A 26,956-nucleotide genomic window follows, 5' to 3' on the forward strand; every position below is an offset into this window, starting at 1 on the left:
GGGTAGTCTGTCAAATGGCCACTGCATTTTACCTCAGAAATGTTTCCTGAATGCATATACACCCAAAAATGACATTAAGACCTTTATTATAAATTCACTACAGAAATATACTGAATATAAGATAAGCAATACAAGGGAAGTATGCCTCCTTTTCAAAAACACCAGATGATACCAAATCACATCTTAGAGCTACAAAGTTGCACAGAGAGTGGGAAGACTTTATAGCTTCCTAAGAATTAGTTATTGGCAAAAACTCTGCAATTAAGTCATGAAACCTCAGCTTCAAGGAATATTCTTCCCTCCTCCTTCCCCTTTTGAAAGCCTCCACCATCACAGAATCCTTAGCTTCAACTGGATTAAAAATCTCTTCAAGAACAGAGATCATATATTACCCATCTTTGTGTCTCCTGTATAGAATTCAGGCAATAATATTTGTTGTAATATAAAGTCCAGTAAATGAGTTTCAGAAGCTTCAGTCCCAAAGCAAAACTGGAAAGAGAAGAGTTTAAGAATAAAAAAGAAAAAGAATAAAACTATAAATATTTGTGCCGTATATTTTCTTACCACCTAATTCAGAATCATGCACTAACACTGCAAAAAGGTGTTTGTGAAGAATAAAATGTATGACCTTAAAGTTCTCCTCACTTTCAGCATACTAAAAATTCACAAAATCTTTCCCCTTAAACTCCTATCATCTTCACCCCAAACAAAGCTCTATGCATTTTAAATGGCTTTCAAATGAGATCTAAATATAAGAAGGTTATACTTCATCACAATTTAAGTTCCTGAAATTGTATGCATAATTTGTGTGATTGTGCTTAAACTCACTTAACAGATTCTCAGGATAACTGATTCAAAAAACCCTAAAGAACTACTAATCTAGCATATCAAAAACATATTATTTTCCAGAGATATACAGTTAATGTATCCTACGTCAAGTATTTTTCCCTATTATTCACTGACAGAATCCTTACTGCAAAATTAGTCTTTAAAGAACTCCTTTAGCCCAGCCAAAAAGTTCCAATCTTCACAGCAACGTATAGCAACAATTCCCAGATCCAAAAAAGTTTACTCACAAATGCCAAAAAAAAAAAAAACAAAAGAGGTTATACTGTATCACAAAATTGCCATGCTCTTATTTTTTAAAAAGATTTGGGAGAGAAAGAGGGAGTGAGCACACAAGCAGAGGCAGAGGGAAAAGCAGACTCTGCTAAGCAGGGAACTGGATGCGGGGCTCCATCCCAGGACCCTGGGATCATGACCTGAGCAGCAGGCAGACACTAACCAACTGAGTCACCCAGGCGCCCCTTGCCATGCATGGTTTTAGACTGCTAAATAGACTTGTATCCTTTCATGGTAAAATGTCTAGGATATGTAAATTCCCTCCAAACTGAACAGACTTTTTAGAAAGTTTTAGTTTCAATCCCACACTGATTTGTCCTCCTTGCTGGACTTAACAGCTACCACTGTCAAAGGCCAAATCCCCTCATATGTACCCAGGTTGTTTCAACAGGGTCACCTTGATTATTCTCAGCCCAAGGCAGGGACCACTTACTGAATAATTATTCAATAAATGTCTACTGAATGAGTAAGATCCTCCGTCCCATAAAGCGAGCAGCCAGCCCCATACAGCTGCTCCAGGACGAGTTCAAGCTCAAAAACACATCTCTCCCTCAAGTATAGAAGCAAAGTATCAGCAATGCTGATGCCTTCATACACAAGAAATCATGTGGTCGTGGATGCTGGTTTCCTAGCGGCCACCCTGGATCCCGGCATGGGTGTAGACACGGGCAGCCTCTGGCACATCCTGTGCGGCCAGTCGCACGTGGCCCTACCTTCCCGGGGACTCGGACGGTGACAGGACCTCCCGAGGCCTGCGGGGAACTCACCCCTGGACCAGTAGTCTCAGCACTCGAGGTCCAGCCCCAACTTTGTCACCAAGTTTAAGTGTGACCTTGGAAAAATCATCTATGCCTCAATCTGCGCCTCTTATGAGCTGGAAAAAACATCCGTTCTACCATCTTCGCACCGAGATGCAGGACCCCACGGAAGCACACAGGCTTCTCCCGCGGTGGGCGTCCACACCGCGGCCCCCCCTCCCCCGTCCCGGGCACCAACTGTTCAGGGGACCAGGACTGGCCGCGCCCGACCCCACGCCGAGGCCACACGGTGCACACCACCGCCATGACTACTGGTCCCCGACCAGAAGCACTGCGCCCCGAGCTCCACGACGCACACAGCCCCCGGAAGGGAACATCCCGGATTTCATTTTAAAAACGCGGTGCCGTGTGAGGGAACTCCAGCACACTCGCACGGACAGGCGCCAACTCTCCGGAACACTTTCCTGCCGCGCGTGCACACAAACACGACCGCGGCACACCAGTACACCATCTGTCTCCCAGACCAGAAGCACGGCTCTCCTGGTCCAAACTCACCAGGAACATTCGTTAAACTTCCACCCGAGAGTGCCGGGTCAAGCACCCCCACCCCAAGCCCACCTCCTGGGCCACTCTGCGCGGCCGTGGGTTGGGGGGAGATGCTCCCGCCGCGCCTCCGCGACGCGCCAACCGACCTGTCAGGGGCCGGGGCGACTCCGCCTCCGCTCCCGACTTTCCCGCCCCCTCCCCGGGTCGGGAGCCCGCCCACCAGGGGCACCCCTTCCCCCTCGCCGGGAGGGACTTCCCGGTCCGCGCAGGATCCCCTCGCCTCCTCCCCTCCCCCACCCCGCCGCCGCTCCCCGGAGAGGTCCAGGTCCGGGAGCTGACAGTGGCTCCCGGGCCGCTGAGGCTCGCCCGGCTCCCGGAGCACTTAGGCCCGAAGCCTTGGCGGGCGGTTATGCTCACCGTGTCAGAGGCCTTGGCCGAACGAGAGGAGAGTGCAGGGAAGTGGGGAAGGGGGGCGGCCGCAAGCAGGCTCCTCCGCGTCCCCGGGTCGGCGGCCGATCCCTGTCGCCTGTCAGAAGGCGGCCCGCGGGTGCACGGACCGGCGGAAAGGCGAGCGAGGAGAAGAGAACGGCATGCGGCCGAGCAAGGGCCACCGAGGGGAGGCGGTCCCGCAACCAAGACGGGGATCGTCTCCCCCTCCGCAAAGCGAACCCAAAATGGCGGCGGGAGCGGCGGCGGCAGAGCGGCGGCGGCGGCGGCTGCTGCTGCTCGGGAGGGAGGGCGGGCGCGAGCGAAGGGCGCCTCGTGCCCCCCCACCTCCCACCAGGCCCTCCCCGCGCCCCCCCCGCAGCCCCCCCCGCCCCCGACTCGGGCGGCGGCGCGCGCCCGCCCGCCCGCACACGCCGGACAGTCTCCGGGCTCGCCGCTCGCTCTGCCCCGGCCCCCGCCTTCGGCCGCCTGGCGCGCCCGCCCGCACGGCCCCCAGTTCCCCCGCGGCCCCTGTCAGGACAGCCGGGCGCGGGCCCTCACGCATACCTTCGGCGGCGCGAGCCCCGGCCTCCTCCTCCTCCACCGCCTCTTCTTTCCTCCCCCCCCTTCCCCGCCCCCACGGCCACCAACCGCCGCCACAGCCGCCGCCGCCGCCGCCGCCCCCCCACATGCCCTCCGCCCCTCGCGCGTGCGCCTCCCACAATCCCCCCCGCCGGACCGTTCCATTCCCGCCGCCGCGGGAGCGCGAGGGGGGAGGCCCGGGCCGCGGCGGAGCTGTGCTGACGGCTGGGGCTGCCGAGGGGCGGCCAGAGGTCCACACGACTCACCTCCGCGGCCGCCACTCCGCGCCGCCCAGGCTCGCTTTCTCGCTGCGCAGCCTGGCCGCGTGGGGATCGTCGAGGGCGGCCCTGCTCCCCTCCGCGGGCGGGCGGTTGGAGGCCGCGGCGGCTGCGCGGTAAGCAGCTTCCTGCCCTGCAGCCCGCGCTCGGCGGTCTTCTGCGGGGAGCTCGGGGAGCGGTCGGCACGCCGTGGGGAGTACGGTGCGGAGAGCAACCCTGCGACCCCGGCGCGCGCCTCGCGGGGAAGGCTTCAGGGACGGCGGGACCGAGCCCCCGCGAGGTAGGCAGAGGCGCCCGGGGCCGGCGGCCGTCCTCGGGGCTGGGACCGAGGGGGCGCCGCTTACAGCTGCGTGCCGCCCAGCCTACCCAGGCTTCCCCGCCCGAGGGGGTCGCGCGCGTTCCTCTGGGGTGGATGTTGCACCCTCACCGCCTCGGGCAGCTTGGAAGCAGGAATCTTTGTAGCTGGGCTCCTATCTCCCCGGTCTTGCGTGCCCTTCAGAAAGTGGGTTTTTCTTGGGTATGTATCAAAAAGGAACGAAAAAATAGGCATCAAAATTGGTCGACCCGAAAGCGGCCTTCGGAGTTGGTGTTGACACGAGTTGGAGTTGTTCAGTCGGACACGAGGCACTGAAGTCAGAGCCTAGTGCGCGTTCCCAGCTTGGGCGATGCGGGTCGGCTGTGTGGCTCCGGTTGTGGCGCGTGTCCTGCCCCCCAGCTGGTCCACAAAACCGTGCTGACCCGAGGCCTGTCAGGTTTCTGCGGCTCCTGGCGCAGCTGTCTCAGAATTCTGCACGAACACCCCAGTGTTCTTGATGAGTAAGTTCAGGAGACTGTCAAAACCCAAAGTCTGCCTAATTCAGTCTGTTTCGTTTCATCCGGAGGGTTTCCCTTTCCTTTGCTTCTGCGAACTTCTAAGGGTCGAGGGGACACTTTGAAAATCAGTCTACTAGATTGACCTCAAAGCCCTATTCAAGCTTTGAAGTTTAAGCAGACATTTCCCCCCTTTCTACATTTCCATGTTTGATCAGGTTTTGTTTGCTTTGTTTTCTTAAGGTAAAGAGCTTTAATGACCTCACTCTGTCTTTGCTTTTCCTACCCGTGTCTTTTTTTTTTTTTTAAAGATTTATTTAGGGAACCCTGGGTGGCGCAGCGGTTTGGCGCCTGCCTTTGGCCCAGGGCGCGATCCTGGAGACCCGGGATCGAATCCCACGTCGGGCTCCCGGTGCATGGAGCCTGCTTCTCCCTCTGCCTGTGTCTCTGCCTCTCTCTCTGTGTGACTATCATAAATAAATAAAAAAAATTAAAAAAAATAAAGATTTATTTATTTATTCATGATAGACATAGAGAGAGAGAGAGAGGCAGAGACACAGGCAGAGGGAGAAGCAGGCTCCATGCCGGGAGCCTGACGTGGGGCCCGATCCCGGAACTCCAGGATCGCGCCCTGGGCCAAAGGTAGGCGCTAAACCACTGAGCCATCCAGGGATCCCCCCTACCCGTGTTTTAAGTCTCAGTTCGTTCATGGAGCCCACTTAGGTTTGCTTTGGGTCTTTCTTTAATTGTGTCAGATACGCAAATGTGATACCCTACCAACATTTTTAATTTGACAGCAGGGACTAGATCTAACACTTCTTTTGTATGGTTGTATAGCCCTAATGCAAAGTGAATGGTGGCAATGTTGAAAGAATGTTAGATACTTAAAATCTGAGAAGGGAAAGAGAATTAACGTTTGTGGAATGCTATGTCTGGAGAACACACATTCCTGCTTGATCCTTAGAATGACACTTTGAGATAGATCATCCTAATCCCCGTTTTATACATGAGAAGCCTGAGGCTCAGAGAAATCCAGTAACATCTTTACATTTTGCTTTGCCTGTCCTAAAAACCTTTTTCACTGTATCGCATTGTCTTCATAGTAAAAATTTGTCATCACCAACATAATTATATATGTTACAAAGAAAAGCCGCTTAATGGGATTCCATTGCATCAGTATATAAAGAGAAGAAAGTTACTTGCTTGTGGGCCCTGCCTTCATCTGGCTTTCATGAATTGTCACCTAAGTATACACAAGATAGTACCCTGTTCTTTTGTATAAGCCTCAGTGCCTATTAAGTCTCAGTAAAGTGACCTTTTCTGATGAATGAAACCTGAATTACTTGAACCAGGAAAGGTATGGAAGGCAGAATAATGGCCCCCCAAAGATGCCCGTGGCCCAGTCCCTGGAGCCTGGGCATATGTTATATTACATGGCAAGAGGGAATTAAGGATGCAGATGGAATTAAATTTGCTAATCAGCTAACCTTAAAATAGGGAGATTATCCTGGATTATGTGGTAGGCCCACTGTAAGTACAAGAGCTGTGAAAAGATGGAAGAGGGAGAAGAGTCAACATCTGAATGCTGCTATGTGACAAAGCCTTGACCAGCTGTTGCAGGCTTTGAAGATGAAAGAGCAGCCTCTAAAAGCTGCAAAAGTCAGAAAACCAGGTTCTCTACTAGAGCATCCAGAAAGAACACAACCAAACATATACACCTTGATTTTGTTCAACCACAGGACTCTGAGATGACAAATTTGTGTAGTTTTATGCTACTAAGTTTGTAGTAATTTGTCACAGCAGCTGAAAACTAATGCAGAAAGAGGAGCCAAATCATGATTGACCTCCAGAATACCTGCTTTGGATTGTGGTTTTGTGTTTTAATTCAAGAGTTTGTTTTATTTTAGGATTTTATTTATTTATGAGATAGCGCATGAGCAGGGGGGATGGGAGGGAATGAGCAAAGGGAGAGGGACAAGCAGACTCGTGCTGAATGTGGAATTGGATGCGAGGCTTGATGCCAGGACCCTGAGATCATGACCTGAGCAGAAATCTAGAGTCTGATGCTTAGCAGACTAAGCAACCCTGGCACCCCAGTGCTTTAATTCAAACGAGGATGTGGTTTATCTGAAAGTTTGCCCCAAGCAAAGTGATCCACACTCAGCCAAGCTGCCTGGATTTCCTGTATTTTCCTGCTGCTATGCTTCTGGCATGAGTCCTCAGGCTGTAAATAGACAGCTGGGTTCTCTGGTCCTGCTGTATTGCAGCAGTCTTTGCTAAGCTGCCTTCAGACTTGCCTACTAGAATAGAAGCAATTAAACATTTATTACATGGTGCTTTCTTGTTGCGGTGTTGTCTAAATGCAGTATAGATAAGCAGGAAAACCTCTTCAGTACAAACTTCAAAATAAGGTTTCAAATGTTAAATTTTTTAAAAAAGATTTTATTTATTTATTCATGAGAGACACAGAGAGACAGGCAGAGACGCAGGCAGAAGCAGTCCCTGACTTACAGAAAGTGTTAGTAATATGTTAGTTATTCGAGCCCTAGATTTTTTCCCAATGTGCTTGTGTCACTGGAAATAAGGAAACATCAACGCGGACGCTCCTTATTTCTGCCTTGACCAGCACAGCTCTTTTATCTCTTTTATATGTTCCTACTGTCATTGTTCTTGAGTTGGTAAAAGTTAGATTACCAGAGGGGAAAAGCACCTGGAAAACATACTCGAGTGGCCTTGTTTTACAGGTAGGACACTTAAGCCCAGAGAGGAGGAAGAAAGACTTGTAGGATCTTCAACCATGTTTTTCTCTTGTAGATAAGTTATGTGACAGGTACTCGTCTGAGCCCAAAGGTCTTATCAAACAGTCCTGAGGTAGATTTAGATGCCGTGTTGGGATAAGGACCCACTACTTTTAATTACTTATCTTCAATCTCTAACAGAGTTTGATGCAGCAGGGTTCTCTCTCCAGTAGTTCATGCAAGAAATTATGTGTTAACTTTAAAGGATTCACTAAGAGTTTGTTGATTTAATTTTGTAAAATTTACTCTTCTGGGTAATAGCAACCTAATTCAGATTAAAAAAATACCAAAGACACCACTCTCCCTTCTCCTGCTCCCATAGGAACCCATTCTTAATCCCTGAGAGCAACCAATATTATCAGTTTTTGTATATCCTTCAAAATATGTACCTTTTTACAAACAAATTGTATATATATTTTCCCCCTTTTACACAAATGATGGCTAACTGTATACATTGTTCTGTGCGTTTTCTTCCCTACTTAATATATATTGGAGATTTTTCCTAATTCGTATGCAGAGAGCTCCTAGGGTTGAGATTTTATTTATTTATTCATGAGAGAAACAGAGGGGGAGAAAGAGAGGCAGAGACACAGGCAGAGGGAGAAGCAGACCCCATGCAGGGAGCCCGACTCAGGACTCGATCCCGGGACTCCAGGATCACATCCTGGACAGGCGCCAAACTGCTGAGCCACCCAGGGATCCCGGTTGTTTTGTTTTTAAACAGCTGCATGATGTTCCAGTGTATGGCTATGCCTTATCCACTGGTGACAGATATTTAGGTTCTTTCCATTTTAATGTTAGAAATAGTGTTGCAGTTGAATAATCCTATATACATAGCAATCTCTTTTTATCAGTCGCTATAAAAATGGTTTCGATTAGGTTAAAAGGTTAAAAACTTTTTAACTTGGACACCTTACTGAAGTTTGGACAATTTTTATTACATAAACAGTGTTATTAATACTGCTAATTTTTGCTAATAACTTTGCAAAAAAAAAAAAGATCAAAAAAAGAAAGTTACCTGTAACATGAGCACTGCAATAGGTCAGATTGGTTTTTTGTATATCCTTTTCTTTAAGGCTTCATCCATCTTCACTTCAAAAGGACAATCTAAATGTACCATTGGATTGAGATCAATTTACATGTACCCCGGGCCCTAAAGGTCTAGGGTGTGAAGACCAGGCATGTGCGTTCATGTAACATGCCTTCTGTGAAGCCTTCAGAAACCTTTCAGATGTTTCACCAGTCTTGCTTGAGTCCAGTTCTTGAGGAATTTCGCAGGTTCAGCTTGTTGAGAATCCAGGGTGTCCCCAGCCTCAGAAAAAATTCTAGTTCTGCCCATTTCCTCCCTTTGCTTTCTCCATTAGAGTTAATCCGTTGCATTGTCCCTTGCTCCCTTATCCTTGGGAGGGTGAATACATATTGTTTCCAGCAAAAATACCTGGTGATAGAACACAGAGCTTATAGAAGTTTGCACTTGTTCAAGTTTGTCATAATCAGTATGTTTCAAGAAGCTCCTTTACTTTGAAAGCTCAAATGTTTCTCTAAGAACCCATACTTGGGGAAGTAGATATAATGATTACAGAAAGCAGCATAACAAATCTTGTTTTATTCTAACTGAAATTATGAAAGCAGTTAAGATTAGTCTCTGTGAACCAGATTTTTCCTAAAGGACTCAGGATTTAGAATAATCTTTCTCAACCTCAGCACTCACTGTTGACATTTGAGGCTATGTAATTTGCTGTGGGAGCCTCTTCTGTGCATGACAAGATGTTCAACAAAATCCCTGGCCTCTGCTCACTAGATGTCAGTAGCACCCCTCCCCCAAGGTGTGGCAACGAAAAATTCGTCCAGACATTACTGAATGTCCTCCAGAGGGCAAAATTGCCCCAATTGAGAGCCATTGGTTTAGAAAAAGAATTGCTGATCACCAGAAAATCAGTCTAGCTTCAGTAGAGAAAAAGTCACAGCAGACCAATACATCTTTTTTGTCTGAATTCCTAGAATGGTAAATCAAGATAATGTCATTATGTATATCATGTCTTCAGTAAAGTAAGGCATTTGACAGTCTCATTATGGCTTTTTGAGGAAGTATGTCCTAAATGTTTAAGTGTTTGAATAATCATACCCAAAGACTCCATGTTAAATAGGTTGAAATTCCCTTAACGATTGACATCTGTGTGGGAGTTCTTAGTCTTAGCTGCACATTGGAATCAGCTGGGGAATTTTTTTTAAATGCCAATGTATTTTAAGTCTCCCTACAAGAGATTGTGATTGGTCTGAGATGGGATCTGGGCATCAAACATTGTAATTTCAGGCGTACCTCGTTTTACTGTGCTCGGCTGGGTTGCATTTCACAGCTATTGGGTTTTTACAAATAGAAGGTCTGTGGGAACCCTGTGTTGGTGCCAGTTTTCCAATAGCATTTGCTCACCTCATCTCAGTGTCACATTTTGGTGATTCTCACAATATCTAAAACATTTCCGTTATTTTTCTATGGTGACCTGTGATGAGTGATCGTTGACGTTACCATCATCATGGTCGGGGGGGTGTCACAGACTGCATCCACATAAGATGGCAAACTTGGTCACCGTGTGTTACGATTGCCCACTGCCACTGTTCCTCGTCTCTGTCCCTCCCCACGGGGCCTCCCTCCTCCCTGAGACACAACAGTATGAAAATTAGGCCAGTTAATAATTCGATGCTGGCCTCCACGTGTCCAGGGGAGAGGGAGTCGCACCCCTGAGGCCTGGAGTCAGGAGCCAGCAGGGCGTGTCCAGCGCTAAGACAGTCAAAGCCTCGGCCTCTGGCGCCAGACAGCCACGTTGTGAACGCGGAGGCAACGTTCTTGAAGGAGATGCAGAGCGCTCTTCCACTGAACACACGGACGATGAGGAAGCTGACTGGCCTGTTGCTAATGTGGAGGAGGTCTGAGTGGTCTGGACCGAACCTCAGAGCAGCCACGGCATCCCCTGAGGCATCCCCTGAAGCCGAAGTCTCCTCTACATCCAGGCCCAGAAAGGGGAGGGAGCTGCCAGAGCACCGTCTGGAGCGAGCAGAGGGTGGTGTGTGAGGTGTGGGGAAAGAAGCTGTCTCTCTGTAACAGAAAAGTGCGAGGTGAAGCAGCACATTCTCCAGAAGATCTAGCTGAGAGAATCACTGAAGGTGCTACGCTAACCAACAGATTTTCGATGTAGACGAAACAGCCTTCTGTGGGAAGAGTTGGCATCTAGGGCTTCCGTGGCTCGAGAGGAGAGGTCAGTGTCTGGCTTCCCAGCTTCAGAGGACAGGCTGCCTCTCTTACTAGGGCCTGACGTGGCTGGTGACTGTGAGCTGAAGCCAAGGCTCGTTGACCATTCCGAAAATCCCAGGAATGATGTTGAATCTACTCCATCTGTGCTCCAGAAAGGGCACCACAAAGCCTGGATGATGGCACGTCTGTTCACGACAGAGTTTACTGAATGTCTTAAGTCCACTGCTGAGACCTGCTCAGAAGACAGATCCCTTTCCACATGCTGGTACTCATTGACAATGCACCTTTGCAGTTTTGCTTGCCTAAGTTTTTTTAAATAGAAACTGAAAATACTGTGAAAGCTTACCACTTGCAGCTCTTTATCAGTGTGGCTCAAGATTTCTAATTTGTGCGAACAAAATAAAAGCTGAATTTCATTTGATGCTGAGACTGAAAACTGCAACTCAGTTTCATCATTCTTTTTTTAACTCTAATAGAGTTACATACAGGGTTGTATTAGTTCCTGGTGTGCATTATTACTGATTCCACACTTCCCTACATTCCACAGTGCTTGTCCACAGTGCTTGTCTGACCCCCTCACCTGTTTCCCCATTCCCCTCATCACCTCTACTCTGATGACCCACAGTTTATTCTCTAGAGTTGAGTCTGTTTTTTCATCTTTTTTCTTCATTTATCTCTTTATTTTCTTTGTTTTGTTTCTTAAATTCCACATTTGAGTGAAGACATATATGGTCTTTGTCTTTCTCTATTTCAGTCATCATCATACTCTCTAGCTCTATCTGCCGTCATTGTATGTGACAGGTTTCATCTTTTGATGGCTGAGTAATATTCCATTGTGGATGCATATATGCGTGTGTACCACATATTTATTCATTCATCAAAAGACATTCACACTGCTTCCATATTACAGCTACTGTAAATGCTGCAATAAACATAGGAGTGCATATATCTTTTTAATAGCATTTCTATACTCTTTAAATACCCGATAGTGAAACTACTGGATCATGTAGTAATTCTAAATTTTTTGAGGGCCCTCCATGCTGTTTTCCACAGTGGCTGCCCTAGCTTGCATTCCCATCCACAGTGTACGAGGGGTCCTTTTCATCCACATCCTCAACAGCACTTGCTGTTCCTTGTGTTTTTGGTTTTAGCCAGTCTGGCAGGTGTGAGGTGACTGCTCGTTGTGTTTTTGCTTTGCATTTCCCTGATGTTGAGTGATGCTGAGCATGTTTTTGAGTGTCTGTTGGCCATTTGTCTTCTCTGGAGAAATGTCTGTACATGTGTTCTGCCTATTTTTAATTGATTTTTTTTGTTTTTTGGTATTGAGTTGTAGAAGTTCTTTATATATCTTGGATCCTGATCCTTTATAGGGTGTTATTTGCAAATTTCTTCTCCCATTCACTAGTTGTCCTTTAGTTTTATTGTTTCTTTTGCTATGCAGAAGCTATATATTTTGATGTAGTCCCAATACTTTATTTTTGCTTTTGTTTCTCTTGCCTCAGGAGACAAATCTAGAAAAATGTTGCTATGGTTAATGTCAGACAAATTATTGCCTGTTCTCTCTCTGAGGATTTTTATGGTTTCAGTTCTCACATTTAGGTCTTTTATCCCTTTTGAGTTTATTTTTTGTGTATGGTGTGAGAAAATGTTTATGTTTCCTAATTTCTGATCTGGAATTTTATCGAAACAATGTCTAGTTCTCATTGGTTAACTTTATAACTAATTGTTAAAAACTGCATACTTATAAGCACTTTTATTGCATAAAAGAAGACCTCTACAAACTAAAATAAGGTTCACTATTAATAAAATGGATTTTTAGTAATTACTAAGATTAAAATCAACAAATAGCTACACAAATAAATGATAGAGGTCACCTAGGAAGAAACGTAGTATAGTGATAAGGATGTAGGCTCTTAAGTCCAACAACCATGTTTGCATGCAAGAATCTCCATTTTCTTATAATTTATTCAAAATAGGAGTACAGAAGCTAATTATTTTTTAAATTTTTTATTTAAATTCAATTTAAGAGGCTTCGTTTTTTAATAGTACGGTGATTTCCATGTGTCAGAAAAATTTTCTAGCTCATTCCATAGAAAGATCAAGTCTACTCCCCACCCCACCCCTGTACCCCAAACTGTAACGGGCTGTAACAGAATGTGACTGACTGCTGATTCTGAGCCAGGTTTGAAGAGGTCTTCAGTTCTTTAGCTCTCTTGGACCTTTGCCACTGCTATGACAAGTCCGGCCATACACTGCTACATGATGAGAGACAGTGTGGAGCAGAGTCAGTCACCCCAGGTAAGGCCGGCCTTGACTAGCCAGCTGACCCTGAATACATGCTGAAGCCCACCGGACATAACCAGACCTGGTCCAGAAGAAAGAACTACCTAGCCTGTAGCTGCAGACTTGTTAGCAATAATAACAAGATACTGTTTTAAGCCACTGAGTTTTGGGGTAGTCTGTCATACAGTGATAGCTGGTTCAGTGTTGCAAAATGATGCTATAATGATAAAATGACATAAAGCATTTGATGTCTACATGACATTGGCTGACATATAGTAATCAGGACAACTAATTGTGGTGGTTTCTGCTATTGCTGTTTTAATATGGCTGCATAGCAACATTTTTTAATAATGGCTTTAGTAAGATTCACAAACCATAAAATTCAGTATCGTTAAAGTATACAATTCAGTGGGTTTTTAGTATATTCATAGAGCTGCATAATCACTACTGCTACCTAATGTTAGGATGTTATTGTCACCTCAGAGAGAGACCCATCAGTGGTTACGCTATGTTCTCTCCTCTCCCAGCCCCTGGCAACCACTGATCTAATTTACTGTCTCAATAGGTTTACCTGGTGGTGAACATTTCATATAATTAGAATTATAGTATAAGTGATCTTTTCTGACGGCCTTTTCCTTCCTGTTAAAGGTTCACCCATGTTGTAGCATTTATCAGATCTTCGTCTATTATTCTTAGTACTGAATAATATTCCATTGTGTGGCTACACCACACTTGGTTTATCCATTCATTGGTTGATGGACATTTGGATTATTTCCACATTTTGGCTATTAGGAATAATGCTGCTGTGAGCATTTGTGAGCAAGTTTTTGTGTGCACATATGTTTTCATTTCTCTTGGATATACAACTGGGTGTATAGTAGAAATGCTTGGGTCATTTGGTAACTACATGTTTAATCTTTTGAGGAACTACCAAACTGTTTTTCAAAGTAGCTGCCCCATTTTACACCAGCAGTGCATTAAGATTACAGTTTTTCTACATTCTCCCCAACACTTGTTATTATCTGTTCTTTTGATTTTAGTTATTTTTGTATCATATTATGTTTTTCGTTTGCATTTTCCTAATGACTATGCTTATTAGGAAGTGCTTTTCAACCTTTCAAGTGCTTATTCGCCATGATGTATCTTATTTGGAAAAATGTCCGTTTAAATCTTTTGCCCAGTTTTTAGTTGGTTGTCTTTTTTATTGTTGAGTTGTAGAGTTCTTTATTATGATGGATACAAGTTCTTTGTAAATATTTTCTTCCATTCTGGAATTTGTCTTTTACTTTCTTCATGGTATCTTCTAAAGCAGAAATTCTTAATTTTGATAAAGTCCAAGTATGTATTTTTATTTTTGTCACTTTAGCTTTTGTTATCACTAGGAAACCATTATCTGGTACAGGGTCACAAAGATTTGCTCTTCTTATGTTTTAAGAGTTTTATTGTTTCAGCACTTCCATTTAGGTCTGTGATCTATTTGAATTAATTTCTGTGTATGATGTGAGGTAGGGGTCCAATTTAATTTATTTAGTTAATTAATTTCTTTATCTTTTTTTCTTCCCCCTAAGGAAAAGGAGGGTTGCAGAAGTGACTTTGATTGCCGGCTCATGCAGGAAGTGAATAGTGTTATCATTCTCCAAAAAATAAAATACTTAGGGAGAACCAGGCTTTGATTTTTCGTTCTGTCCTTATTGATTTTTTTTTCTATGTATTTTTTTTTTTAATTGAAGTATATAGCTGACACAGTTGCTTTAGTTTCAGGTGTATAACATAATGATTCAGAAATTTTGTTTTTAAGGTTTATTTATTCATTTTAGAGAGGGAGAGAATCTCCAGCAGACTCCAGTTGAGCACGGAGCCGAATGCTGGGCTACATCCCACAACCCTGTGAGATCAACCTGAGCTGAAATCATTACTTGGATGCTTCACTGACTCAGTCACTCAAGCACCCCAGCAAGTTTATATGTTATTCTGTGCTCACCACAAGTGTAGCTACCATCTGTCACCATATAATACTATCATTGACTACATCCTTCCATGGTGTTTGTTTTATTCCTATGGCTTATTTATTCCGTAACTGGAAGCCTTATCTCCCATTCCCCTTTACACATTTTGCCCATCCCTCCACCCCACCCCCTCCAGCAATCATCATTTTTCTCTGTCGGTTCATTTCTGCTTATTTGTTTATTCACTTGTTTTGTTTTTAAGATCCTATATATAAGTGAAATCATGTATTTGTCTTTCTCCAATAGCATAGTACACCCTAGATCCATCAATCTGGTTTTGCAGATGACAAGATCTCATCCTTTTTATGACCAAGTAATATTCCATTATACACACACCATCCCCACATCTATCATTGGACATGTGGGCTGCTTCTGTATCTTGGCTATTGTAGATAATGCTGCAGTGTACATAGGGGATGGCACTGGTATGGCTCAATGGTTGAGTGGCTGCCTTTGGCTCAGGTTGTGATCCTGGGGTCCTGGGATTGAGTCCCACATCAAGCTGTGTGCAGGGAGCCAGCTTCTCCATCTGCCTTTGTCTTTGCCTCTCTCTGTGTCCTCTCATGAATTAATAAGTAAAATCCTTAAAAAAAAAAAAATAGGAGAGCATGTATCTTTTCGAATTAGTGTGTTTGTGTGCTTTGGGTAAATAAGCACTTCGATTTAAGTATTTTATATGTGGATATCCAGTTGTGCCACCACCCTTTGTTGAAACAGTCTTTTGCCCCATTGAAATGTCTTGGCACCTGTGTTGAAAATCAGCTGATGGTGATGTAAGGAATTCTTTCTAAACTCTCAGCTCTCCCCCACTGACTCATAGATGTGGGTCAGATGCATTTAATCTATAGGCGTATACTAATAATACAGTCTTGATTACTGTAGCTTTGTAGTAAGTTTTGAAATCAGGAACGGGAGCCCTCCAACTTTGTTCCTTTTTTCCAAGGTTAGTTATGCTATTTGGGTCCATTGCATTTCCATGTGAATTCTGAAATCAGCTTGACAATCACCATAAAAAATGTTGCCGGAATTTTGATAAGTAACAATATTTTTTTAAAAGAGAAAGAACCGGGCAGCCTGGGTGGCTCAGCAGTTTAGCACCGCCTTCAGCCCAGGGTGTGATCCTGGAGACCCGGGATCGAGTCCCACGCCCGGCTCCCTGCATGGAGCCTGCTTCTCCCTCGGCCTGTGTCTGTTCCTCTCTCTCTCTCTCTCTCTCTCTCTCTCATAAATAAATAAAATCTTTAAAAAAAAAAGAGATAAAGAATTGCCGATTTTAATGAACTGCATTCTCAATGAAACAATGATGTGATAGAATTTTTTTAAATAGTCACTCTTAAAATATAAAATCTGATAATGATGGATTGTACTTAAGGAGTATTGATCATTTATATGGGGAAGGGACTTGTATTGTGTAATGATTGCTTTAGAAAACTGTGGGCATTTAGCCAGGAAAAGAAAAAATAGAGTGCATAACTACCTTCAGTTCATCATGTGGAAAACGTCTTGTAAAACCCAAGAGAAAGACTGGGACAATGAATGGAAGCTGCAAGAGACATCTCAGCTCAGATTATGAAAGGATTTTCCAGAAAAGTTGTCTGATAATCACATGGCGTGTCTTCATGTTCCCCTGTGGCTGGAAATGTTTAAGCACTTGATACACGACACGCAGCGGCTAACAGGAAAGGCTGCCACTTTTAGCAAGTGATTTAGGTTATCCATCCCTATTTTCACTGGGGTATAATAATGTCTACTTAATAGGATTGTTGTGAGATAATACCTATAAATTGCTTAATACAGAACCTATTTCTAAAAATATTTAGTGATTTTATTGAAATCATTGTTGCACTAATTCTAAAGAATTCAATTGTTGAGCTAGATCATCTTAACTTTCAGAATTTTTTATTCTATCTGTATAAAAGCCTGTTCATAGCAGTTTTGTCCATAATAGAAAAAGCTGGAGATAATCCATAGGTCTTTCACTGGTTAAACAGATGCATCCTTACCATGGACAGTGTTCAAGATTAAAGAAACAATCTATTAATGCATATAATACACATATCCTGGGTGAGTGTCCAGAAAATTATAAGTGAAAAAAAGCCAGTATCAGGGCACCTCGCTGGCTCAGTTGGTTAAGCGTCTGCCTTTGGCTCAGGTCATAATCCCAGGGTCCTGGGATCAAGCCCCTCCCTGCTTGATCCCTGCTCCCTGCTCAGCAGGGAGCCTGCTTTTCCCTCTGCTGCTCCCCCTGCTTGTGTTCTCTCTCTCTCAAATAAATACGTAGACTCTTAAAGAAAGAAAGAAGCCAGTATCAAAAGGCCACATACAGTGTGATTTCATTCACCTAACATCCTTGAAATTTCAAAATCACAGAAATGGAGAACAGATGAGTGGTTGTCAGGGGTTAAGAGTGGGAGAGAGGCCAGAGAACTCAGAAAGGACAACATGAGGGGATCCTTAAGGTGATGGAGACGTCCTGCACAGGAACTATATGGACGTCAGTGTCCAGGCTTGATGGAGTGCTGTCGCTGTGCAACCTGTCATCACAGGGAGGCATTGGGGAAAGGGCACACGGAGTTCTTTCAGCTGCAGGGGTCTCTACAATGACCTCAACAGAACAAGTTAAATTTAAAAAACAAACTGATTTTTGTAATCCCTGAAGTCTTAGTCTTAGCGTATAATCTTTGGGATACATTTCTAGATTTGGTCCGAGCCTATTCTGACTCACTTCTCAGTATACATTTGAGCTTCCTATGTGAGACTTTTTTATTTTAGAGAGAAAGAGGACTAACACTAGCTAAAAAGTTTCATCACAGCATTTAAAGTGCTGAGCAAGTACTTTGCAGGTGCACCTGGAAAAGCTTCAGATGGCTTAAAGACTAAGGAAATTGTCTCTGGGATTTGTTTTATCCACATTTAAAACAAAGCATGTGATCAGAGAGAAGACTCTTCTGTCTCGGAAGACAAGTGGACAGTTTATCTTTGATTTTTACCATTAGTCATTTGTTTTGTTTGTGGTAAAATATGCAAGTGTAAAATTTACCATAATTTTTAAGTGTGCAATTCCATGATGTCACACACAGGCGGCTGTCACCACCATTCATCCCCATAATTCTTTTCGTCTTGTACCATCAGTCAATTCTCATAGGAAATCTGTCCCCTTACCTACCTTCCAGTAATCAGCAGTATGTCTAACTTTTGCTCCTGCAAAGGACATGAAAAAGCTGAAAGGAGAAACCAGTACTTGGATTTTTCATACTACTAGTGGCTTGAGCCTTTACCTTGCACTGCCCTGATATTTATATGCCCTTAAAAGTGGAATGATCAAATATTCCTGTCTTCAGCTTACATTTGGCCTATCGATAAGATTTTTTTTCTGCAAACAGGTATTTTAAAAGACATGGAAAATGTTTAGTCCAGGTTATTGGCTTTGAGATCAAACTTTCAAGATTCCCCACCTTCCCTTTGTTTTTAAAGTAACTTCCATTATTCTTTAAGATTTATTTATTTATTTTAGAGAAAAACCATGCATATAAGCAAGGGGGACAAGGAGAGAGAATCTCTAGCAGATTGCATGCTGAACTTGGAGCCCAGCGACGGGGCTCCATCTCACCACCATGAGATCATGACCTGAGCCAAAATCAAGAATTGGACACTCAGGGCACCTGGGTGGCTCAGTAGTTGAGCATCTGCCTTCGGTGCAGGTCATGATCCCGGGGTCCTGGGATTGAGTCCCCGCATCAGGCTCCCCACAGGGAGCCTGGTTCTCCCTCTGCCTGTGTCTCTGCTTCTCTGTGTGTGTCTCTCATGAATAAATAAACTCTTAAAAAAAAAGATTTGGACATTCAGCCAACTGGACACCCAGGAGCCCCTAAAGTAATTTCGACTATTCTTATATAGAGAGATGTGTGTATGTGTTGCCTTTACCCTTAAAAAGCAGTGGGGAGGGCAGCCCGGGTGGCTCAGTGGTTTAGTGCCGCCTTTGGCCCAGGGCGTGATCCTGGGGTCCCAGGATCGAGTCCCATGTCAGGCTCCCTGCATGGAGCCTGCTTCTCCCTCTGTCTGTGCCTCCCTCCCTCCCTCCCTCTCTCTCTCTGTTTCTCATGAATAAATAAATAATAAAATCTTTAAAAAAAAAAAAAAAGCAGTGGGGAAATATTGAAGGATTTTAAGCAAGACTTGAGTGTAAAAAATGGATTGGAGAAGTTCACATGGAAGCTGTAGACCAATTGTTGTATAATGCAAGATGGTAGTGTCCTGGGATAGAGAGCTGGTCACATTTTCGTTACCAGTATTTCCCATAATGTCTAAAACATGGCCAGAGTAATGGCCCCAATGACCACAGGCACACCTATAGGAAGAATTGACCTCAGGACCATGTCATCTGCTCTTTTCTCTCCAGAAACCAGCCCCCCTTCAATGCTGCAGCCCACAGCTGTTTGTAATGGGATGCATTGGGAAGATGCAGGAAGTAGGGTTGGGTGGGCCAGGCATTGTCAGAGTCACATTGGGGTCATAAGTAGTTTTAAGTAGAGAAAGTTGAGGTTGAATGGAGGGCTGAGGGTTGGAAATGCATAATGTGGAAGGTTAGAGTTAGTGTGGCAGCTTACTGTCATGGATGGGGGAAGACAGTGCTGGAGGCAGGGAGCTGAGGTAGTTTAAGTAGGGGAGATTGAGAAGAGCTGAGGTTAAGAAAATTGAGCCAGTTAGTGTCGGGCGATACTTGGTACCAGGTGGTGATGGATTCTGGGCGGCGGTGGTGGACACCAGGTGGTTATGTCTTTAGTTGCCAAGAGCATTCCCAGCATCTGATTCCCTATGAGGACTTGGAAGTCAGCACATAGTCATACTTAAGACTGTGATTTATTATAGGGGAGGGTATGATGCCAAATCAGCAAAGGGAAAGACATACCAGGCAAAGTGAAGGAAAGCAAGCACTAGCTTCCAAGAGTCTTTTCCCAGTAGAGTCACACAGGAAACATGACATCAGCAAGTTGTGACCACACACATGAAATGGTGTCAGCTGGGGAAACTCATCAGTGTCAGTGCCTTGGAGTTTTGGGCTGGTCATGTAGTCATTATTTGCCTAGAAATTCCAGACTCTCAGAAGGAAAGCGGGTACTCAACCTAAGCCATGCTGTTTGTATAGATAGTTTAGGCACAGAGACCCACTCTTACCTGTTGTAGGGTTTCCAGACAGCTGCCCAGAGGGCAGCTGCCTCCCTGCCTGCCCTTTAGCTCTTCCACCATTGCTGGCAGCCACCATTGCTGGCTGGCCGTGCATGGTGCTGGGCAAAGGGCTGTGTCAGACAGCAGTGGAGGGCAGAGGTAAGGATACCGAACAGAGTGCAGGGAACAGAGGGGACCCCCCCCCCCCCCCCCCCGTGGGGTAATAGAACTTCATCTTCAGGCCTGGGTACATACACACAGCCACCTCCTTCCTCCACTAGCATCCAGGAGAATGATATTAATAGTATTTTGCAACAGTGGTGTCCCAAGGGTTCAAAGACCTAGTGAATTTGGGTTAAAATGAAGTAACTACTTAGACTCAAATCTCTCAGCCATAGAGCTGTGGTGCATTTGATGAATAGTTAGCATTCACCTAAACTCAGTTTGGGAACTGCTGCCAAGGACCTGTGGTTTTCAAACCCAGCAAAGGAGCCCTGGAATCCCATAGTTACAAGGGAGCCAGGGCAGCAGGGACCATGCCAGTCTGGTTGAGCACTGTATACTCCTTGGGGTGTGGGCATGTGAAAACATATGACTTGAATGACGGGATAAAGGTATGCATTGGCATCTTCATCAAAAAGTAGCTTTGGAAACTAAACAGATGGAATTCAAAAGACTTTGTGTCGTCTCTTGATTCCTGGTAAGCCCCAATGGATCAGGGACTGTAGAAGGTTTGTTCACTGGCTTATTCACAGGGCCTGACACAGCAGGTACTTGGTAACTATTGACTAAATGGTACACTGCTGCTGCTGCTGCTGCTGCATCAAAAATTTCAGGTGTAAGAGGGGTTAAAATGAATAATCAAAGTGACCTGGAGATTAGATTGAGGTATGTTATCACTACTGAATATTGAGAGTTGCGCTTAAGTATTTTAAACATCTTTAGCTCTCTGATTAGGGGTTTTTTAATGAACTATTTTTTTTAAGATTTTATTTATTCATGAGAGACAGAGAAAGAGGCAGAGACACAGGCAGGCAGAGAAGCAGGCTCCCCACAAGGAGATGGCGCAGGACCTGATCCCCGACCCAGGGATCACGCCCTGAGCCGAAGGCAGACACTCAACTACTGAGCCACCCAGGCATCCCTGAACTATTTTCAACATACAGATGGATACGTATAACACACGTGATATAAAAACAGTAAAATAAAACTCCTGTACCCATGATACAGCATTAGAAATAGATCATCTCCAGTGTCGCTGTGCCCTGCCCAGCCTTCCCCTTTACCAACTCCCCTACAGGAAGCAGCATTCTGCATGGGCTTATTATCCTTCTGCTTCTCCTTCAGTTTGACTATGTATATGTATATCCCCCAGTGAGTAAATTAGGTTTCACATTTTTAAATTTTACATAAATTATATCATGCTGTATATAATAGTTCTCACACAGTATTAGTTTTCAAAATTCGTCAATGTCCTGCATATAACTGCAGTTGAGTCTTTTCTTGCTGTGCAGTGTTCTATTGTTTGACCATATTTCTGTTTATACACTCCTCTGTTAATGGGTATTTGAGCTTTTTACAGTTTTTGATTATTCATACTCTACAGTGAACAACTATACACATATAAGTATTTCTACAGTTATACATATTTCTCAGTGCACATGTGTTTTTCTACCATAAATACCAAGGAATAGAGGGGTGCCTGGGTGGCTAGGTAGGTAAGCGTCTGCCTTTGGCTCAAGTCATCAACGTGGGGTTCCTGGGATCGAGTCCCACATTGGGCTCATGCTCTGCAGGGACCCTGAGATTTTATCCATTCATTCATGAGAGACAGAGAGATACGGAGACACAGGCAGAGGGAGAAGCAGGCTCCCCACAGGGAGCTCAATGCAGGACTGGATCACTGGACCCAAGATTACACCCTGAGCTGAAGGCAGATGCTTAACCGCTGAGCCACCTAGACATCCCTCTCTCTCTCTGTCTCTCTCTGTATCTCATGAATAAATCTTTAAAAAAAATACCAAGGAATAGAAATCATAGGTCAGAGACCTGTACATTTTCAACTTTATAGGATAATGCCAAATTCACCTTTTTTTTTTTTTAAGATTTATTTATTTATTCATAGAGAGCGAGAGAGAGGCAGAGACACAGGCAGAGGGAGAAGCAGGCTCCATGCAGGAAGCCCGATGTGGGACTCGATCCCGGGTCTCCAGGATCACACCCTGGGCTGCAGGCGGCGCCAAACCGCTGCACCACCAGGGCTGCCCCGCCAAATTCACTTTTTTAGGATGATTATACTCCCACCCCCCTGACAGTATCCCCCATGCTGCAAAGCCTCTGGCACATTTCCTTTTGTCTTTCTCATTTTTCCCAAAATGGTAGGTGAATGGTTTTCATCATGGTGGTTTTAATATATAGTTCCCTGACTTGTAGTGAGGATGAAAATCTTTTCATGGGTTTATTAGGTTTACTAGCCATTTCCTGTTCTATATCTTATTTGTATTTTCTGCCCCCCCCCCCCCTTTTTTTGGTCAATGTGTAGGTGTTCTGTATGTACTCTAGATAGGCGTCCATCTGTGCTGGTAACATTGCCCAGTTGTGGCTTGCATCTTCACTTTGCTTAAGATTACAGCCACGATGCTGAGAAGGATGACAAAGCTTCTCTCTGGAGCCCGGCAGGTGAGTCCTAGCTGACCTAAAAGCTTTGTGCATATTGTCTTTAGGTGGAGTTTTTATTTCTAGATGGATTCACTGTATCCAGAATAACATGCTCTGGAAAACCTCTGTTGCCAAGTGCTGTAATTTACAAGTTTGCACTTTAGAAGACAGTCACAACTCCATTCCTCTACCCTAAAAATCTGACAGCCCTCAGCACAAAAGCTATGCTTGGAGATGTGCTAGAGAATTAACATTAAAAAAGAAACACATAAGCTTGATTGCAGTTATCTTTATTAACTTTTATTATATCTAATGAGACTCATGATTATCATCCCTTAGTGAAGTATTTAAAAGAAAAATAAGTTGCTTCTTTAGACTTTTAGCATCTGATAGTTTTAACAAAATAATAAAATCATATATAAATACGACCATTGTGTTGCTTTACTTCATTTATTGAGCAGATATTTTCTCAGTACCTTCTACCAGGCAGGTGCTCAGGATTCTACAGTGACTCATTTCACCATTAGTAATTATGATTTGTTGGGCATTTGTTATGTGCCAGGCACGATGACCAGCCCAGGAAATAAGTATCTCTGTTTCACAAAGAAAGTGATGATTAACAAGGCTAAGTAAAGTGCCTGAGGTAACATTCTGTGAAGTTGTAGAGTCCAGGCTGTCTGACTGCAAAGCCTGTGGCCTTGAGCACTGTGCTATGTGGCATTTTTTGGTCCCTGTTGTCCAGGACCTCACATTCCAGTAGCGGAGTCACAAACGAATGGCACCTGTAGCCCAGTGCTGTCACAGCACCCAGAGGAGCATCTGCTGTGGGTTAGCAGGGCCCAGAGGGCACCCTCAGACTCCAGATTCATCCCAAGTCCCAAAGGGTGAGAGCCAGACCAGCAGGGCTCTGGCACTTCCATCTGATCATTTCATTACAGATTAGATCTCCTAGAGGAGGAGCCCTTCCTTCCATAAGGCTCCTCTTTTTTTCCAGTGGTTCATGATAAAACTCGTAAAAGCAAAATAACCCATTCTTAGGAAATAAAATGAAAAAAAGACCAAGGATCAACAGAGGGATGGATTCAGGCCTCAACTATTTGCATTAAAAGGCTAGAATATGTTATTCCTTGATAGCAGACAAGAAATACCTGAGTCCAAACTGCACCGAGGGGTCAGAAGAATTTTATGCTTTCTGTAGATTGATTTAGTAACCTTGATGGGATCACAAATGCTGTTCTTTCGGGAACTGCCTGGTTTTCCTTCCAGAGCTGTGCAGAGGCAAGTGTACACATGGTTGCCTTCCCCGGAAACACAAGACTGTCACGGTGAGGCCGTATATAACACTGTAAGAAGTAAGGAATCCATTTTACTAGGTCTTAATTTGCTGCAAAAAGCATTTAACTAAAAAAAAAAAAAAAAAAAAAGTTTAGTGTAGAAATACCACCACCTTGTGGTCCTTGAATATCTTTGATTTTTTTATTTACTACTTTTTTTATGAAGAACTGGTGCTTTGTCTCCGGTAGAATGGAGAAAATTGAGTAGCACCAGCACTGGGGCATTCCGTTCAGACTTCTGAGCTGACAAACCATACCCTGGGTTTTCATCAGCCCAGCGCAACAAGTGCTGCTGTTTGTATCGTAGATGTTCTGTTTCACTCTTGCTATCACCACATTTCCAAGATGGTTTGCAGTCCATCATGTTGGGGTGCCATCTCAGCATGTTGATTTTAATGTTTAAACAATTATTATTTTGCTCATAAAAATTATACCCATTTAAGTTCTACAATAACTTTCTAACTGGTATTTTCACCTCTAAATCTTGACTCTTAGTCTTTCATAGTCCAAAAGATTTATCTCCCCTCAAAATGCTTAACCTCCAGCTAATCAGAAAGAGTGGCCGAGGGACCCCTGGCTGGCTCAGTTGGGAGAGTGTATGACTCTTGGTCTTGGGGTTGTGAGTTTGAGCTCCATGTTGGGTTGTAGAGATTACTTAAAATAAATAAATCTTTAAAGATTTTATTTATTTATTCATGAGAGGCTGAGACACAGGCAGAGGGAGAAGCAGCCTCCAGGCAGGAAACCTGATGCAGGACTCAATCCCAGGACCCCAGGATCATGACCTGAGCCAAGGCAGACGCTCAGCCACTGAGCCATCCAGGCACTCCATAAATTTAAAAATTTTTAAAGAGAAAGAAAGCATGGCTGATTCCCTGCCACTGTCAAGATAAGTCCCAGAGACTCCGCACGATAACCGATAACCAGGCCAGTGTGCTAACTTCACCTGCTTTCCTATTTTTATTATGTAAATTCTTGTTCCCCAGCCGTATTATGCTGGCATCTTTTCATTTCTATGTAAGGCCTTTCATCCCTCAGCTCAGTTTTACAAGGTTCTCCAGGTAGTATTTTCTCAGCTTTGTCTCCTGAAATCCCATATCCAGCACAGGGGTCCCCTGTGCAGTTTACTGAGCTGCCCATCCAACACTATATCTCACTTAGCTGGAGGTTTTCTGCACTCCCTCATCACACGTCCTTAATCAGAGAGTCTTTATTCCAGGACACAGCTAGCAAGAAAATTATTGTGGGGAGTGTCATGATAGCTATCAAATGGGAGCACCGCACCAGTCCCCTAATAGAAGTGGCTGTGATTGCCACGGTGGGGGGCGGGGGGCGGCATGCTGGCCTAGTGGCCATCTACCACGGGGGGCAAGAGCATAGGAGGATGTGCCCTGCTTCGGGACCATCTCCAGCAGATGCGTTTGCTTCTATGTGGGACAGAGCCCTGCCAGAGCAACACAAGCTGCAGCAGATTCAGAGTCTGGATAACATGATTGGATGTAGAGAATTGTAAAAATAAGGATTACTTTTACATAAAACTAAAATGTGTATTAGTGACAGTTTCCCTGTTGTAGAGGGGCTTTAAAACCTCAGTTTTGTAGTGATCCTAATACTAAAAAGCCTGCTGATTCCAAAACATGAAAATGGTTTCTTTTATAGTTGGACCCTGGACGTTTTTTGCACAGGGGGTCCCCCGCCCCTCAGAGCCTTGATGCTCACCTGGATGACCAGAGACCCAGAGCCGTATCCTGTACTAGTGAGGATGACCCGGTGAGTTGCTAGCATGTGTATGGATTCCTTTCAGTTCTTATACTTTATGGTGCTGTCATTTTACATATTGGGACAATTGAAACCCAGAAAAGTGAAGATCTGCCTGTGGTCAGACAGTGCACCCAAGACAACACTCCGGAGCCCAGATCAGCCTCTTCCCTGAGGCCGTATTCACATAAACCTCAGGCAGGCCAGTCCACACCGGATTTAACTCCTGCCACTGAAGGCCACTCATGCCCTGGATTTTGTCCGGCATGAAACAGGTGCATAGTAAATACTTAAGTCAGTTCCTGAGAAGTTCCATTTAGTAGTTACTGATCTTAATGGGTCAGCAGACTTTTCTCCTTAGAGGCCAGACAGTAAATATTTCAGGCTTACAAACTGAAGTGGTCTCTGTCCCAACTACTTAGCTCTGCCTTATGTAAACAAGTAGATGTGGCTTTAAAAAAATAATAGTAGAGAGAGAAAGAAAGAAAAGAAAGAAATAAAAAAATAAATAGGGAGCAGCCCGGGTGGCTCAGCGGTTTAGCACCACCTTGAGCCCAGGGTGTGATCCTGGAGACCTGGGATCGAGTCCCATGTCAGGCTCCCTGCATGGATCCTGCTTCTCCCTCTGCCTCTCTCTCTCTCTGTGTGTCTCTCATAAATAAATAAATAAAATCTTTAAAAAAAAAAAAGAATAAATAAATAGATAAAAGCTTATTTACAAGAATGGGTAGCCAGCCATAGTCAACCAGCCCTGGTATGGAGAATCCTAAAGACATTGACTTACCCAGGATCACATGGCAGGGCAGCTAAAGAACCCAGTTTTTCTGTTTGCCAGTCTGGTGCTACATTCCACCTTTCTAAGTGGACTTCCTAGTGTCTGGAGGGGGAACTAACCTGATTCATTGAGAACAGCATTGAAAGTGAAGTCTGGGGCAGCCCCGGTGGCGCAGCGGTTTAGCGCCACCTGCAGCCCGGGGTGTGATCCTGGAGACCCGGGATCGAGTCCCACGTCGGGCTTCCTGCATGGAGCCTGCTTCTCCCTCTGCCTGTGTCTCTGCCTCTCTCTCGCTCTCTCTGAATGAATAAATAAATAAATCTTAAAAAAAAAAAAAGTGAAGTCTGTCAGCAGAAGCCAGCATTCCAGCAGTTTCCAGTGTTGCATTTTGTGCTTCTTGTCCTTT

General features: G+C 44.6%; 2 protein-coding genes across 9 annotated transcripts in view; one reads left to right on the forward strand and one right to left on the reverse strand.

Moving 5' to 3' along the window:
- ASH1L (ASH1 like histone lysine methyltransferase) overlaps nt 1-3,517 on the reverse strand; it is a 173,686-nt gene extending 170,169 nt beyond the window's left edge. For 2 of the 7 annotated variants that reach the window (XM_072733565.1, XM_072733562.1), the window contains exon 1: nt 3,420-3,517. The gene's annotated coding sequence lies outside the window, so the exon portion shown is untranslated. Of the gene's footprint in view, nt 1-2,843; nt 3,177-3,419 lie in introns of those variants that run through there. The other 5 variants (XM_072733566.1, XM_072733563.1, XM_072733567.1 and 2 more) reach the window with 3 other exon arrangements.
- Nucleotides 3,518-3,592: 75 nt separating this feature from the next.
- The window catches only part of DAP3 (death associated protein 3), a 36,474-nt gene continuing 13,110 nt past the window's right edge, over nt 3,593-26,956 (forward strand). For both annotated transcript variants that reach the window (XM_025997266.2, XM_025997265.2), the window contains exons 1-3: nt 3,593-3,992; nt 22,568-22,704; nt 25,677-25,787. In XM_025997266.2, coding sequence (XP_025853051.1) covers nt 22,663-22,704; nt 25,677-25,787 — 153 coding nt within the window. In that variant the 5' untranslated portion in view covers nt 3,593-3,992; nt 22,568-22,662. The remainder of the gene's footprint in view (nt 3,993-22,567; nt 22,705-25,676; nt 25,788-26,956) is intronic.

The sequence above is a fragment of the Vulpes vulpes genome, chromosome 13 (genome assembly GCF_048418805.1).
Source record: "Vulpes vulpes isolate BD-2025 chromosome 13, VulVul3, whole genome shotgun sequence".
NCBI classification, from domain to species: domain Eukaryota; kingdom Metazoa; phylum Chordata; class Mammalia; order Carnivora; family Canidae; genus Vulpes; species Vulpes vulpes.